This window comes from Neopelma chrysocephalum, unplaced genomic scaffold, assembly GCF_003984885.1.
Source record: "Neopelma chrysocephalum unplaced genomic scaffold, ASM398488v2 Primary Assembly neopelma1_122, whole genome shotgun sequence".
Classification (NCBI taxonomy): Eukaryota; Metazoa; Chordata; class Aves; order Passeriformes; family Pipridae; genus Neopelma; species Neopelma chrysocephalum.
The window spans coordinates 1,080,654-1,095,440 of NW_020897784.1; the positions used below are offsets into that span (position 1 = coordinate 1,080,654).

Here is a 14,787-nt window from a genome sequence, read left to right on the forward strand (position 1 = left end):
GCGGGGCAGCGTCCCCTGCACGGCGCCGGCGCACGCCCGGGCTTGTAGGGCAGTAGGTCAGAGACGGCTCAGAGGACGTGGTGACACGTCCCTGTTGGAGACATGTGGGGCTGTGGGATGCAACCCAGCATCCCCATGGCTCGGCAGGGAAGCAGCCTGGAAGGAGCGAGGGCTGAGGTAGGTGAGGCACTGCCGGGGCAGGGGTGCTGCCTGTGGGGTGTTGGGGTGGATTCAGCTGGGTGGAGATTGGGGTGAGCCCAGCCAAGGAGGCAGTGGGGGACCTGGGGCCCAGCTCAGAAAGGGAGTGGGGAAGTCAGGTTTGAACAGGGATTGGCTGGGGACATCCAAGACCCCAGCATCATTCCTGTGTCAGCCAAATGTGCCAGCATCCTGGCTCCTCGTCCAGCCATACCTGCGTCCATCAGCCTGACACTTCTTCCAGTGGCATCCTGCAGCCGGTTTCAGGGGGTGGAAAGCTCTGGCTTTGCCCCCCCAGTTTGGCAGCACATCCCTTCTTTTGTCCCTGGTGTCACCATATTCTCCTTGTGCTCTGCAGCAGGGCAGAGACCTGGCACAGGGAACGCCCACCAGGATGCACCTCGGGGTGTCAGAATGGATGGAAGGAATGGTGCTGCTCTTCTGCCCTGTCCTGTCTCTCCTTGGGGCCTGGACAGGGCATGGGCAGAGACAGCACCCAGCCCTGGGCTGTTTCTCCAGCAGTGAAACATCTTTGCTCCCTTTCTTGGTCAACTCTGATTCCCACTTGCCACCACTCAGTGGCTGCTCGCTGTTCCTTGCCCAATGCCTGTTCCAGGAGGGGTGTGTTGCCACCAGTGACACTTTCCCATCCAGGCTGAGGATGTTTCTTGGACACTGGAGTTCACCCCACCAATGTCACCCCACTGGGAGGTCCCCAAGGGACCTCTCTGTCTGCATGGCCACAGTGTGGGGCCCGCAGTGCCTCAGCATGGGCACCTTTCCGTGCAGACCTGCACATGAACTGGGCAGTGGTGAGGAGCAGGAGCAAGGATGTGCCAGCCAGGTTTACCCTGGTTTTGCTCTGGCCATGCCCTGCATGTCCAAGCAGTGCCACCACAGTGCGGCTGCACGTTGGTGTGTCTCTCTTTGTGCTGTGTGTGCTCAGGACCTGACCTATCCTGGGTGCTGGTGCAGCAGCACCCCCAGGTGTTCCTGGGGCCAGTTGGTTCACAGTGGGGAGTGAGTGGGATGCTGTGAGGCTTTGCTGCGGTTGGAGCTCGTGGGGTGCAGAGGGAGTGAGCGGGGCTGGCTGCTGAGTCAGCTCCTTCTGTTGCCGTGGCTGTGGGAGCAATGATGGTCTTGTGTGCGCTGCAGGGCTGCGGTGTGGGGGCATCACTCCAGAACTGGTCCCTGGGGCTGCGCGTGTCCCCTGGGCTTCCAGAGCCCTGAGGGGGGAGTCTGTGTGTGACCCTGGGACCACTGTGATTTGAGGATGTCCTTTTGACCTTGTTAGAGGTGGGTCCCACCACAGCTATTGCAGCAACTGGTTAGCCAAGTACTGCCCTGACTCTGCTCGTGGGCATGAAATGGAGCTGAGGCAGCAGCTTTTGGCATTGGGACCGTGGGGCATGTATGTCCAGCTCATGGCACACCTCATGGCACTGTCCAAAGCCACCGTGGTGGTGCTGCTGGCAGCCGGGTGCTGCAGGGCCTGTGGTCCCCTCCAGCAGGGCTGGGGGCTGCCAGCAGCATCCTCCTTGGAGGGATGCTCTGGAGCTGACACCCGCTGTGCTCGGGCTGGCCTGACTCTGGCTTCCTCACAGCTCCTCGGGCTTGGCGCAGCCCGGAGGCGGGAGCAGATGTTTGGCTCGGCTCCCCAAGAGCAGCGGGGGAGCGGCCGCCCTCCTCTCCTGCTCCGAGCAGGATTGGCGCTGCTGCCTGTTCCCTTCCCTTAAACGCCCCTCGCTCAGCTTTGGCCGGTCTGGGATGACCCCTCGCCCTGTCCCAGCGAGCCTGTGAAGTCATTTCTCGTCGGGGACATCCCATGGGTCACGTCTGTGGCCCTGCACGTGGCCTGGCGTGTGTGTGGGGCCCCGGCCTGGCCAGCTGGGGAGGGATGTTGGATAAATATTTGCTGGGCTGTGCCGTGTACCAGGCTCGTGGGTTCCTCCCATCTGGGGATGGGGGATGTTCCCAGAAGGGGGCCCCAGGACCCTGCTGGGCATCACCACCATTCCAGTGCCTTCCTCTGCCCTGCTCTTCAGCGGCTCTGTACCCTGGGGTTTGGGTCCAGGTCTCCAGTGCTAAACCCTGACCGCCTGGGTCTGTGGCAGCGGCTGCACGAGGCATATTTTGGGAAGGGGATTCTGGGCTTGTGGGGCTCGGGGATGCAGGGCACCGGGGGGTCAGCACACGCCCAGGATGTGGGAAGCTGCTGGCTCCTGTGACTAGTTGGTGGGGCTGGATGCAGACATGGAGGTGCCGAGCCCGGGCCTTGACCTCGCACACCCACATGCCCTGGGGAGATCTGCTAGAGGGAATCTGCCCCCCAAACCCACCTGCCTGTCTGCTTGCTGTCTGGGGACCTCAAGACCTGGCTTTGCCATGTGCCACATGCCACGTGCCTGTGGAGGGGTCTTGCTGCTGTGAGCTGAGGTGTCCGAGGTCACTGGCTTGTCCAGACAACAGGGAAAAATAGGAATTTCGCAAGCGGGCTGAGTCACACCGCTCCCCACCCCGGCACTGCCCTGGGACTCTCCGAGCACCACATGCAGCTGCTGCAGCCCCCATGTGCTGCAGTGGCCCTGACCGAGGCTTTGTGTGTCACCGTAACTGCCAGTGGAGATCCCCACACCGGGACACACTTCCTCTGGGGTTTCCACCACTCGGGTGGGTTACAGGGTGACCCCTCATTGTCCCCCACAGTGGGGCCAGCTGAGCTCGCAGCTGCACTGACACGGTGGCCAGGAGAGTGGTTGGGGCCAGTGGCAAATGTCACTGCAACGGGCAGTGAGTGCTGGCTGACCCCCCATGGCCTCAGCCTCGCTGACACGGGGAAATCAGAACCCGCTGTTACTGTGGTTGGTGGTGCAGAGCTGGGATGGAGGCACAGCCTGGCTGTGGTCCCCCTGTGCAGGGACCATGCACACTCAGGATTCCCCTGGGGGGAGTACCCAGGACTCCTCAGGGCCGTGGGGGGCCAGGGGCCAGATCCTGTGCTGCCTGGAGAACGAGGTGCTGGATCAACCGCAAGATGTGATGTGCTGATCCTCTTCTACTGGGTGAGCTCAGGCGAGTCAGATCCCCCTTCCCTACCTCAGTTTCCACATCTGGCAGGTCTCTGCAGCCCCCTCTTCCTTTGAGCATGGCTTCAGTGAAAGGTGCCAGATGCCAGTACCCAAAATCCAATCAGAAAACACCCAGAGTCAGGGTAGCCTGGCTCTCTGCAGGGGCTGGCACTATATGAGAGGGTACCTGGGGGTCTGGGAGGGTCCTGGAGGGTACGGAGGGGTTTAAGGGGCTGTGGGGATCCTAAGGGAGTCAGGGAGGAAGTGATGAGTGTTGTCATGCCCTGAAGTGGTTTCTGATGTGGATGTGAGGGGGAAGCAGAGCCCCCCTTGCCCGTGCCCATGGGGAGCCCCCAACCCTCCCAGTGGGATTTATGCAGCTAATTGGTTTTTCTGCCCCATTAAGTGGAGGAGAGGGGGAGGGTGGGAAGAGTCCCGGCTGTGCCTGTGCTTTCCTCACTGCTCCTGCCTCAAGTCACAGCATAAGGCTGGGGCTGGGGGCACCAGTGCCACAGAGCCCCCTTGGTGCCAGTGAGCTGCTGATGTGGGGTGTGGGACCCCCTGGTGCAGGCCCTGCACTTCCTCCCCTGTGACAGGAGGAAGGGGCCAGGGCAGACCAGGAGGGACTCGCTTTCATCCAGGGTGGGCTTCAGGCAGGCAGTTGGGATCCGGCAGGACCAGCCTGGCAGGGACACGGGTGTCAGGAGCCCCCACTGGTTCCAGCGGGTCTGTCTGGTGCACGGGCAGGTGTCTGTGCCAGTGTGAGACAGGTGAAACAGGGAGAGTTTGAACCTTGGGCCACAACAGCAACCTCTGCTGAGTAATGGGCTGGGGATGCTCCTCTGCATGGGGTCAGTGCCAGTGTTGGTGCCAGTGGGGCTGCTGTGATCAGCAGCGATTCTCTGCTGTCGTCTCACAGTGGGCCCATGGCTCTGACAGGGTCAAAGCTGCCTGTCCCGGGGGCCATTGTGCTGGGCTGTGCTGGACTGTGCTGGGCTGTTCCAGGCTGTCTCCCCTTGCCACCCTGGATGTCCCTAGCCCAGATTTGGGCCCAGCTGAAGCTCCTCTGACGCTGCCCGAGCTGGCCGTGTCAGGGCTGAGGCAGCTGGCCAGCAGAAGAGGAGGGAAATGATGGTGTCTGGCATCGTGCCAGGCTGGAGGGACCGTGGGGATGCAGTGCTGGGTGGGCTGTGCTGCCCCGTTTGCACACGTGGCTGTGGAGCTGACACCCCACTGCAGGGCTGGCTGCCTGCAGGAGGTATTGGCGACCTCACCATGAGCTCTGGCCAGGGGTTGGTGCGAGCAGGAGCTGATCAGTAGGGACAGGGATGGTCAGGCACCCCTGGCCAGCCGTGCTGTGCCACGCCGTGCTGGGGCAAGCACTGTGCAGCGAGTGATAGGGCAGCGAGGAAGGAGCCAAGAGGCGTTGCCGTTGCTTCAAGGAAGGAATTACTTATTTCCCAGCCTGCAGGGACTGGGTCTGTCTTGCCAAGGCTGCAGTTAACTCTCTCTGCCCACCATGGCCGGGCTGGTGAAGGTGTCCCAGTTGTCACCATCCTGGTGAGGACCCTGCCCTGCAGCGTGGTTCCTGCTCTGATGTGAGAGAGAGAAAAAGGACAAAAATAGGGATTTTGGTTGATGAAGGGCAGAGCAGGGTGGGCGTGGGTGTCCTTACTTGGGGGTGTGCACTGGGGTTGCTGGGAGCAAATGTCCCAGCACCCCACAGTGGGAGGTGGTTCCTTTGGGGAGGGAGAACAGGGCGGCTTGGGGGGCACCGGGGCCAGTCTGAGGGATGGCCTCTGGTGTCACATTGTGGGCTGGACTGGGGGCCACTGGTGCTGCCTTTGGGTGTGTGAGTGATGGCCTGGGGGCTCCGGGGGCAGCTGGGGGGACGCTGGGCTGAGGTTGGGGGACACCAGGGACCGGGCTGGGGGGCAGGATGTGCAGACACGGCCGCGGGGCGGGAGGCTGGGGAGGGCGGGGCTGAGAGCCGGGACCCCGGGCCCGTCCCGGAGGGGTCGAGGCGGGGCTGGGGGACGGCGGAGGGGGCCCCGGTGCCCGCTGCGGCTTTAGGGGGGGGGCAGCGGGGCGGCCCCGCCGCCCCCCGCCCCTCTCGCCCGCCCGGCGGGGCCGCGCCGCACCGCGGGCAGCACGATGCTGCGGGCGGGGAGGCCGCGCCGCGCCCCGCGCCTCGCCAGCAGGTACCGCACGGGGACGGGCACCGCACCGGCACTGGGCGGGTGGGCGGGCGGGGGCGCGGCCGGAGCGCGGCCCCGGCAGACAAAGCCCCGCGCCCCGGGGCCGCTCCGCGGGCGGTGCTTTGTCTCGGCCGCGCTGCGAGGGGGGGGGGAAAGGGGGGTCGGGGCAGCGCGGCCGCGCCCGGGACCGCGACATCGGGGACGTCGGGGGGGCTCCCCTGGGCACCCCAATCCTCCGGCCCCCGCCCCGCACCTGCAGCGCGGCCGGGCCGAGCCCCCATAGGGCTCCCGTGACTCCGGTGCCCCCGGCCGCGCTGACCCCGGGGCTGCCGAGCGGGGCGCTCCGAGCCGGGGCGCGGCCGGGGTGGAGCGCAGCGGAGCATCCCCGCGCACCGCGCCGTGGGGCAGGTCCATCCCCCCCTCCCTGCCGGTGCAGCCGCCTCTCCGGGCCGGGGATGGGGCCGGGATCTGCATCCCCGGGGCCGTGCCGGGGCCATCCTGTCCCCGGTGGGTCCCATCCTGCCCCCGGTGGGTCCCGCCCACCCGCCAGCGCCTCCGAGCGCGGCAGGACGGACACGTTGCCCTTGAGCATCCGCGTCCCCGGGAGCTGTAGCGGGGCTGCCTGCGAGTGGGTTCGGTGCGGGGCCGGCTGCGGGAACTCGGAATGGCTCTGGGTAAGATGGAGAGGATGGAGCACAAAGCAGGGGGTGCGACATGGCTGCCCCCCGTTTAGGGGTTCCGGGGGGCACTCGAGGTGCCAAGACTCGGCTTTGCTCCCCGAGTTTGGGCTCGCCAAGAAGCCAGTGGTGCTGAGGTTGAGGCTTTTACTGCTGTGCTGCCTGTGGCATACACGTGCCAGTTTGGGGGATCCCTCAATGTGCCAGCCATGTGTCTCATGAGAGAGTCAGAGTCGCTCCCACAGAACGCAGCTGGCTCCCCGGCCTCACCCCAGGCTTTGAGTGTTTTTGGGATGTCACCTGTGACCTTCCATGTTGTCCTTCCTTGGCACTGGGTTGCCAAGACGGATCTGGGGTCACCTGCTGCCCCAGCTCAGCCCCTGACCCTGTGCCCCTTTCCCTGTTGCTCTCTGGGTGCCTGGGGCCAGGGCAGCAAGGTATACCATATGTGGCTGGAAGAGTATTTGGGGTTTCTCTGCCAGGTCCCAGAGGCCAAACTGAGACACCCAACACTCTGTGTAGCCCCAACCATGTCCCTGCAGGATGTGGCTCTCCTGAAGCCTGGCCTCACTCCCAGCGCTGCCCGCTGGGAGAGGAGCTTTGCTGCGGGCTCTGGGGTGGGAATTTCTGTCCCGGTGGGAAGTCACCCCCAGCACAGGGCTGGTGGTGGGAGATGCTTGGAGTTGAGCAGCTCAGCAGTACATCCCAGGCACATGGTCCTAGTGAAATCCCTTCCTGGGCAGCAGCACCTGTGGGTTCTATCCAAGAAGTTGATGTGGGGATGTAGAGGGCTGTGTCCATCCTGGCTCTGGGCAGTCTCTGATGAACTCTTTCCTGACGGAAAGAGCAGGACACAGAGTGCTGGTCATAGGGTGCTGGAGCTGCCTGTGTTGCTCCATCTTGGGCTTTGGGGCATCCTGAAGGGGATGGTGATGACTGTTGCTTGTACTCTGGCACTGCAGTTGGCACAGGTGCCCTCTTCTCTGCGTGGCCATGCTGCCCTGTCCCCAGAGTCAGAGTGTCACTTGAATGACATGAAATGGATTTACCAGCTGCTGGGGCTCTGGTGTTCACTGGGCTTCTCCTGCACCTCTCTGGCCCCAGTGCAGAGAAACAGGCATCTCCAGCAGGGACTGGGGCTGGCTGCAACCCCCCAGCTCTGCTCCTGCCCTGCAGCTTGTTACAGAATCATGACATGGTTTGGGTTGGAAAGGACCTTAAAGCTGATCTTGTTCTACCCCCTGCCATGGGCAGGGACACCTTCCACTCGACCAGGTTGCTCCAAACCCTGTCCAACGTGGCCTTGAACAATTCTGGGGGTGGGGCACCCACATCTTCTCTGGGCAACCTGTTTCCAGTGTTGTCTCCCCCAGTCTCCCACAGCCCCTTGGAGGCTGCGGGGCCTTGCTGACCTACTCAGCTGCTGACCTGAAAGGGGCCGTGCTCATCCTGCTGGAAGGTGCTCCGTGCCCGTCTGTGCCGGATCGCCGTGGGCACAGCCCTGTGCTGCGGAGCCGGCTGGGCCCGTGGGGCGCCTGGGCAGCTGCTGCCCCAGCAGGGCGCTGACTGACGGCCCTGCAGATGGGGTTGTGCACGCTCAGCTGAGCCCCAGCACGGAGCAGAGCCTCGACATAGCAGTGGTGCCCAGACCTGCTGCCTGTGGCTGCTGGGTGCTGGAGAGGGGGAGGTGGGTGGAGTGGGTGGGGGCCACCCAAGGAAGGGTGGATGCTTTGGGACGGCTGGTTTGTTTATTCCAGTGGTCCTGCCCTTTCCGACAATCCCAGCCCTCTCGGTGGGGCGCGTCGCAGGGGGTTTGGTGCCAGCTGTGGTGCTGCCAGCCCTGTGGTGTGGGTGCTGACTTCCCTGCCCTGCGCAGGTACCCTCCATCCCCCCAAAGCCCCCACAGGGCCCTAATGGGGAGATGTAGGGTCACTGGGGCTTGTGTGCCAGTGGTACACTGACCCCATCCCAGGCTGGCTGGAGACAGCTGTGGCCCCTTCCTACCTTGTTCCTGCCATGGGCACTACCAGGAGCTGGTTTTTGCCCCAGCAGCCCCTGGAGCAGGGAGGCTCCTGCAGGTGGTGTGACCCACTGGGCTGGGCAGGGATCTGATGCTGTCTGTCCCTTGCAGCTGGGATGAGAGCAGCTCCATCAGTAGCGGCCTCAGCGATGCCTCTGACAACCTCAGCTCAGAGGAGTTCAACGCCAGCTCCTCGCTCAACTCCCTGCCCTCCACCCCCACCACCTCACGCAGGAACTCGGCCATAGCGGTAGGTGCCAGCAGCACCCAGACCGTTCCCGGCACTGGTTCCGACCTGGTGCCACTGCCTCGGCAGGAAAGAGGGGATGGAGTATGCCAGTTTTGGAAAACAGGCATGGCACAGGGTGTCTGGTGCATCCTTCTCCCAGCTGGCTTTCTGGGGATGGGTTTGGGGTGGGTGCCAGGAGCGCCCCTGACTCTGGTCTGCCCACAGCTGCGCACAGACTCGGAGAAGCGCTCACTGGTGGAGAGTGGGCTGAGCTGGTACGGTGAGGGTGAGGAGAAGGCGCCCAAGAAGCTGGACTACGACAGCAGTAGCCTCAAGATGGAGCATGGCTCCTCCAAGTGGCGGCGGGAGCCCTCGGATGGCGGTGAGGAGGGGCCCAAGGGCGGCGAGCTGAAGAAGCCTGTCAGTCTGGGCACTCCGGGCTCCCTCAAGAAGGGCAAGCCCCCTCCAGTGGCTGTGACCTCCCCCATCACCCATACAGCCCAGAGCACCCTCAAAGTGGCAGGTGAGACCCAGTTTGGGCAGGGTCCATCTTCTCCAACGGGGAGAGGGTTAGGTGATGTCTTTGTGCACCTTCCAGAGCACATCAGCCACGGGATGCCCTGTGGCTGTGCTCAGTCCCAGGAGCTGGGCGTGGCTGGAGGGGGGTACAGGGCTGTGTGTCCCTGCAGGCAGACTGGGGGTCTGTGCCTGCTCCATGGCCTCGAGTCCACATGCCAGGCTGGGGGCTCACTGGGTGCACCAGGGACCTGGCATGTCTCTTCTTCTCCATCACATCCCTGCATCTCTGATGCGCGTATTCTGTCTGGGCTAGCTCACTCCCAAATGTCCCCAAAGCCTCCTGGGACACTAACTTGTCCTTCCCTGCCACTAGGCAAGCCTGAGACCAAAGCCACTGACAAGAGCAAGCTGTCTGTGAAGAGCACGGGCCTGCAGCGCTCCTCCTCCGATGCCGGCCGTGACCGCACTGCTGATGCCAAGAAGCCCCCGTCGGGGCTCGCGCGCCCCTCGTCCTCCAGCTCCTTTGGCTACAAGAAACCAGCCCCTGCCACCGGCACTGCCACTGTCATGCAGGCTGGGGGCTCAGCCACACTCGGCAAGATCCAGAAGAGCTCCGGCATCCCCGTCAAGCCAGTCAGTGGGAGGAAAACAAGCCTGGATGTCTCCAACGCAGCTGAGCCTGGGTTCCTGGCCCCAGGGGCTCGCACTAACATCCAGTACCGCAGCCTGCCCCGGCCCGCCAAGTCCAGCTCCATGAGCGTGACTGGTGGCCGCAGCGCAGCCCGGCCGGTCAGCAGCAGCATAGACCCCAGCATGCTGAGCACCAAGCAGGGCAGCATCTCGGTGTCACGGCTCAAGGAGCCGTCCAAGATCAGCGCCGGCCGTGGGACACCGGCCCCTGTGAACCAGACGGACCGCGAGAAGGAGAAGGCCAAGGCCAAGGCAGTGGCACTTGACTCTGAGTGCGGGACACTGAAGAGTGTCAGCTCACCTGAGAGCACACCGAAAGCCCAGGCCAACCTCCCGCCAGTGGCCAAGGTGGCTGAGCTGCCCTCCACACCTCTCAGGTATGGTCCTTCCACGCCTGAGGGCAGCAGGTGCCTGGCACGGCTGTGCTCAGCACCAGCACCTGAGTCTCACCTGTTTCCTTACCCATTTTCCCCTTCCAGAACGGCTGCCAAGACCTATGTGAAGCCTCCCACCCTAGCCAACTTGGACAAAGTCAACTCTAACAGCCTAGACTTGCCCTCCTCCAGCGAGCTGCACCCCCCTCACACTGCCAAGCTCCAGGACCTGCACCCGGCCGGCGGGCACCTGGCACCCTGCTTCAGCCCCAGCCCTGCCCCCATCCTCAACATCAACTCAGCCAGCTTCTCTCAGGGTCTGGAGCTCATGGGCGGCTTCAGCGTCCCCAAGGAGGGCAGGATGTACCCCAAGCTCTCTGGCCTGCACCGCAGCATGGAGTCCCTGCAGATGCCCATGAGCCTGCCCAGTGCCTTTTCAGGGGGCAGCACCACCACCACCACCCCTGCTGCTGCACCCGCTGCCAGCACAGAGGAGGAAGAGGAGGAGGAAGAGGCAGGGGAGCTGGGCTGGAGCGGAAGCCCCCGGCTCACGCATCTGGACAGGTATGGCTGGAGAAAGGGTTGGGTCTCTGGGGCACCTCCATGGGCTCAGATCCATCCCTGCTGTTCTGCCATGACCTTTGCCTGCTTCAGAGCCTCTTCCTGCTACATTTCTGGGGAAAAGCCCCCTGTCCCTGCAGCTCAATCCCCATGGCTCCTTCCCTCATCTCTGCAGGGATGTCATTCAGTTTTTCCTTCCCTTCCAGTGCCAACCGCGACAGGAACACCCTGCCCAAGAAAGGGTTGAGGTAAAAGAGCCCAAATCACTTTTGGATGGTGCTGGGGAGAGAGAGAGGGCATGTGGAGCTTTCCAGGGCAGTGCCCCTGAGCTGAGGAGGCTGGGCTACAGCACACTGGGCAGGATCTGGGGCAGTCCTGGTTGATCTCACCGTGTCTGTCTGCGGCTCCTCAGGTACCAGCTGCACTCCCAGGAGGAGGCCAAGGAGCGACGCCACTCGCACGCCATCAGTGGGCTCCCAGAGTCGGACGAGCAGCAGGAGCTGCCCTCGCCCCCTGCCCTCCCCATGGCGCTGGTTGGGAAGGGTCCACTTACCAGCATCGGTCAGTGCCCTCTGCTGCCGGTCCCCAGCCCCCTTCCTTCCTTCTCCCTGTGCTCCCCTGGTGCCTCCCTGGGTGCTGCTTTTCTCCTTGCCCCTGCTCAACACCCAGCGCCTGGTGCTTTTGGTGCTAGGTTGGGACCAGGGACATCCATCACCTCTGCTTCAGGGCATCTCATCCACCTTCGGGGCTCAGTCCGTGGTCCCTGCTCCTCTAAGTGTGCCCAGTGGGGCAAGGGGTGAGCCCTGCCCTGCTCTCAGCAGGAGCTACATGTTCCTGGCAGGTTTGGGGATTCCAGACGGACAGGTTGGGGCAGCAGGCTGGATTCCTGCAGCTGCAGGTGATGGTCTCTGGTGTGGTGGTGCCCACCTGGCCCTGGAGTGATGGATTTGTTTCTCAGCCCAGTGGTTACCTCGGTGCTAGTGTCCAGGTCTTCCCAGCATCAACCTGCCTTTTAACTTTCCCCCAGCCCCTCCCTGCTTTGGGACCATGATCCCTGCTTCCTTGCTGCATTCCACTTCTTGTGGATCGCTCCCAGCCCTGCTTCCCCATCCCGATCCCAAGTCCCCAGTGTGACTCTGAGCCTGCTTCCTCCCTGCTTTCTCCTTGCAGTGAGCCCCACTGCCACCGCAGCCCCGCGGATCACCCGCTCCAACAGCATCCCCACCCACGACTCCACCTTCGAGCTGTACAGCACCTCCCAGATGGGCAGCACCCTCTCCCTGGCCGACAAGCCCAAAGGCATGATCCGCTCGGGCTCTTTCCGGGACCCTGTGGACGATGGTGAGAGTGTGCTGCGCTCCTGCCCAGGCAGAGGAGGCTCCAAGGGTGGTGGTGGGGCTCCCTTGCACACTTGTCCCTTCCCACTGGTGCTACAGCACTATCGGATGAGTCAGTGCATCCCATCCTTGACATCAGAGAAGGGATAGCAGTCCTGAGGGGCCTGGTGGACTCCTCTGTGCTGGCGTCTGCCCTGGGTCACAGCCCACTCTGACCCCCGTGGGTGTCCAGTGTCCCTGGGTTGGCCCCAGGGTGCTGTGGCACTGCGGAGGAGGAAACCCAAGTAGCCAGGGAGGGTGGCAGAGCCCCTGAGCTCAGTCAGAGAGGAGAGTACAGGTGGAGGGTGGTGTTCCCTGCCACGTGCCCAGGGAGTTCAGCAGCCACGCACCAAGAAACGGACAGTGCTGAGCAGCTGCTCTCCTACCCTATGCCTTCCCCAGGCCTCTCAGAGCTCCCCACCACTGAGAGTGCTGTCCCCTGCACCCTGCTGTGCCCTGACCTGCGGCCCCTGGGGTGCCACTGTCCAAGGCACCCTGACACCCTGGATTTTCCTCTGTTGCAGTTCACGGATCGGTGCTGTCCCTGGCCTCCAGCGCATCCTCCACTTACTCCTCCGTAAGAGCTGCCTCTGTGCTGCGCTGCTTTGTGCATGGCTGGGGGGTGTGGGTTGGATCGGGGGGGCTCTGTGCATGCCTCTGCCTGATGCTGAGCCTGTCTGTGCCTCGCTGCCCCCCTGACTGCCTGCCTCTGTCTGCCTCTCTTTGCTCTCATGCTGCCAGGCTGAGGAGAAGATGCAGTCTGAGGTGAGCCCACACCCTCTGCTCGTGCCCACTCCTGCCCCCGGTGAGGGCAAGCACCCAGCCCCCCTCATCCCTCCACTCTCTCCCCACAGCAAATCCGGAAGCTGCGCCGTGAGCTGGAGTCCTCACAGGAGAAGGTGGCCACGCTGACGTCCCAGCTGTCTGCTAACGTGAGTCCCCATGGGAGCCGCTGCAGGACACAAACACTCTGTCCCTGCAGGGCACAGGGCTTGTGCTGGATATGCCCTTGGGAGCCCTGATTTCCCCCTTCAGCCTCTTATATCCCACGCCTGGCAGTGGGTGCTGACCCAGCTGTGGGTGTTGACCCCAGTGTGGGTGTTCACCCGTTTCTCCACTTCTCCCAGGCCAACCTGGTAGCGGCCTTTGAGCAGAGCCTGGTTAGCATGACATCCCGCCTGCGGCACCTGGCTGAGACTGCTGAGGAGAAGGTGGGTGCTGTCGGGGTGCTGAGCAGGCACTGGTGGGGCTCATGGGGTGGGGGGTGCTGGACTTGGGTGATGCTGCAGCAATATCTGTCCCAAGGGTGCTCTTGGGGTGGGCCCTGCACCTTTGGGATGCCCTCCATGGCTCCCGACTCTGTTCCCCCAGGACACGGAGCTGTTGGACCTGCGAGAGACCATTGACTTCCTGAAGAAGAAGAATTCGGAGGCCCAAGCTGTGATCCAGGGTGCCCTGAATGGCACTGATGTCACCCCCAAAGGTAAGGCATGATGCTGCAGCTTCCCACACAGGGATGCAGCCCTTCCTGAGCTGGGCTGCTCCTGCTGGGTCTGGCAGCAGGATGATGTGTGCTCTGGGCATCTCTCTGGGGTTTGAGGCAGTGCCCACGTGGTGTCTGAGCCCCACGTCATCATTACAAAGACAGCTCAGAAGGTGTTGGGTGGGAGGAAGGACGGGGTGCGGGGGGGGAGTGCAGGATGCTCTGGTACTGGGGCAGTTGCAGGTGGCTGATCCCTCCTTTCCCAATCTCTCCTGCTTTCCTGGCTGACCCCAGAGCTGCGCATCAAGCGGCAGAACTCCTCCGACAGCATCTCCAGTCTCAACAGCATCACCAGCCACTCCAGCATCGGCAGCAGCAAGGATGCCGACGCCAAGAAGAAGAAGAAGAAGAGCTGGGTGGGTTGGATGGGGCGTTTGGCATGAGGCATGGGGCTTGGGGAGCCACTGGCAGGGTCTGCTCGGGGTCAGCCCCACAAACCAGCTGCTCTCAGTCTGCCTTGGCCTCATAGTGTTGGTCTCCTTGTCCCCTGGGGACAGCAGTGATGAGGAGTGTGTAGCCACCATGGACACATTGGCTGGGACTTCTCCTGTCCCTCTGGGAGTTTCCCAGCCCTGGCTCTGCATGCCTGCTTCCTTGTGTTTTCCCCTGTCACCCTCCTGCCTGCAGGCTCTGGCAGTGTGGGGGGCTGTACACCTCAGCCAGGCAGCCCCTTCCCAGCACCAGGCAGCTCTGGATGTGTGATTAAGTCTTGCTTTGTTTTGTTTCTCTCCCCCTATGCTGACCTCAACCCTTTTTTTCCAGGTTTATGAGGTAAGTCCCACGCCGTCCCCTCCACCACATGCTGTGCCCGGCCAGGGCCCTTGCTCCATTTCATGGGATGGTGCTCATACACTCCCCATCCCATCCATCCCACTGGCCCTAACCCCAGCACAGGCCATCCTGGATCCCCAGCCAGGTTGTGCCCACCTTGGCTGCTTCCTTGGATGCTAAGGCGAAACAGGCACCCACAAGAAGGGTTTTAACTGCCCGGAGGCAGCAGGAAGGGCTCAGATGGGACCTATCCCCTGGATGGGGACAATCCCCTTCTTGCCCAGGGAAGGCAGGTGCTCTCCTGACTCCCTGTAACTGGATATTTTGGGATGGGGATCCCCCTACAGCCCTGCCTGTGGCGCTGGGGGCACTGGGTTGGGGCACTGCCCATCTCTGCATCTCCAGGGCTGCCTGATGTGGCCCCAAGTGCCTCTGTCCCTTCCAGTACCCATGTGGGTCTCAGCACTTCTCTGCTCCCACTGTCAGCAGAGCTGGATACCCACTTTTTTTACACTGAAATGCAACAATTTTGATTTTTGGGACACCCCAGAGCAGCCTGCCAG

General features: G+C 63.1%; 1 protein-coding gene across 2 annotated transcripts in view; it reads left to right on the plus strand.

The window, feature by feature from the left end:
- Positions 1 to 14,787, plus strand: part of NAV1 (neuron navigator 1) — a 53,908-nt gene that overhangs the window by 32,751 nt on the left and 6,370 nt on the right. For both annotated transcript variants that reach the window (XM_027697727.1, XM_027697726.1), the window contains 13 exons: positions 8,273 to 8,411; positions 8,616 to 8,913; positions 9,283 to 9,976; positions 10,079 to 10,537; positions 10,741 to 10,782; positions 10,947 to 11,095; positions 11,705 to 11,875; positions 12,435 to 12,487; positions 12,652 to 12,675; positions 12,765 to 12,842; positions 13,038 to 13,121; positions 13,282 to 13,393; positions 13,688 to 13,809. In XM_027697727.1, coding sequence (XP_027553528.1) covers positions 8,273 to 8,411; positions 8,616 to 8,913; positions 9,283 to 9,976; positions 10,079 to 10,537; positions 10,741 to 10,782; positions 10,947 to 11,095; positions 11,705 to 11,875; positions 12,435 to 12,487; positions 12,652 to 12,675; positions 12,765 to 12,842; positions 13,038 to 13,121; positions 13,282 to 13,393; positions 13,688 to 13,809 — 2,425 coding nt within the window. The remainder of the gene's footprint in view (positions 1 to 8,272; positions 8,412 to 8,615; positions 8,914 to 9,282; positions 9,977 to 10,078; positions 10,538 to 10,740; positions 10,783 to 10,946; positions 11,096 to 11,704; positions 11,876 to 12,434; positions 12,488 to 12,651; positions 12,676 to 12,764; positions 12,843 to 13,037; positions 13,122 to 13,281; positions 13,394 to 13,687; positions 13,810 to 14,787) is intronic.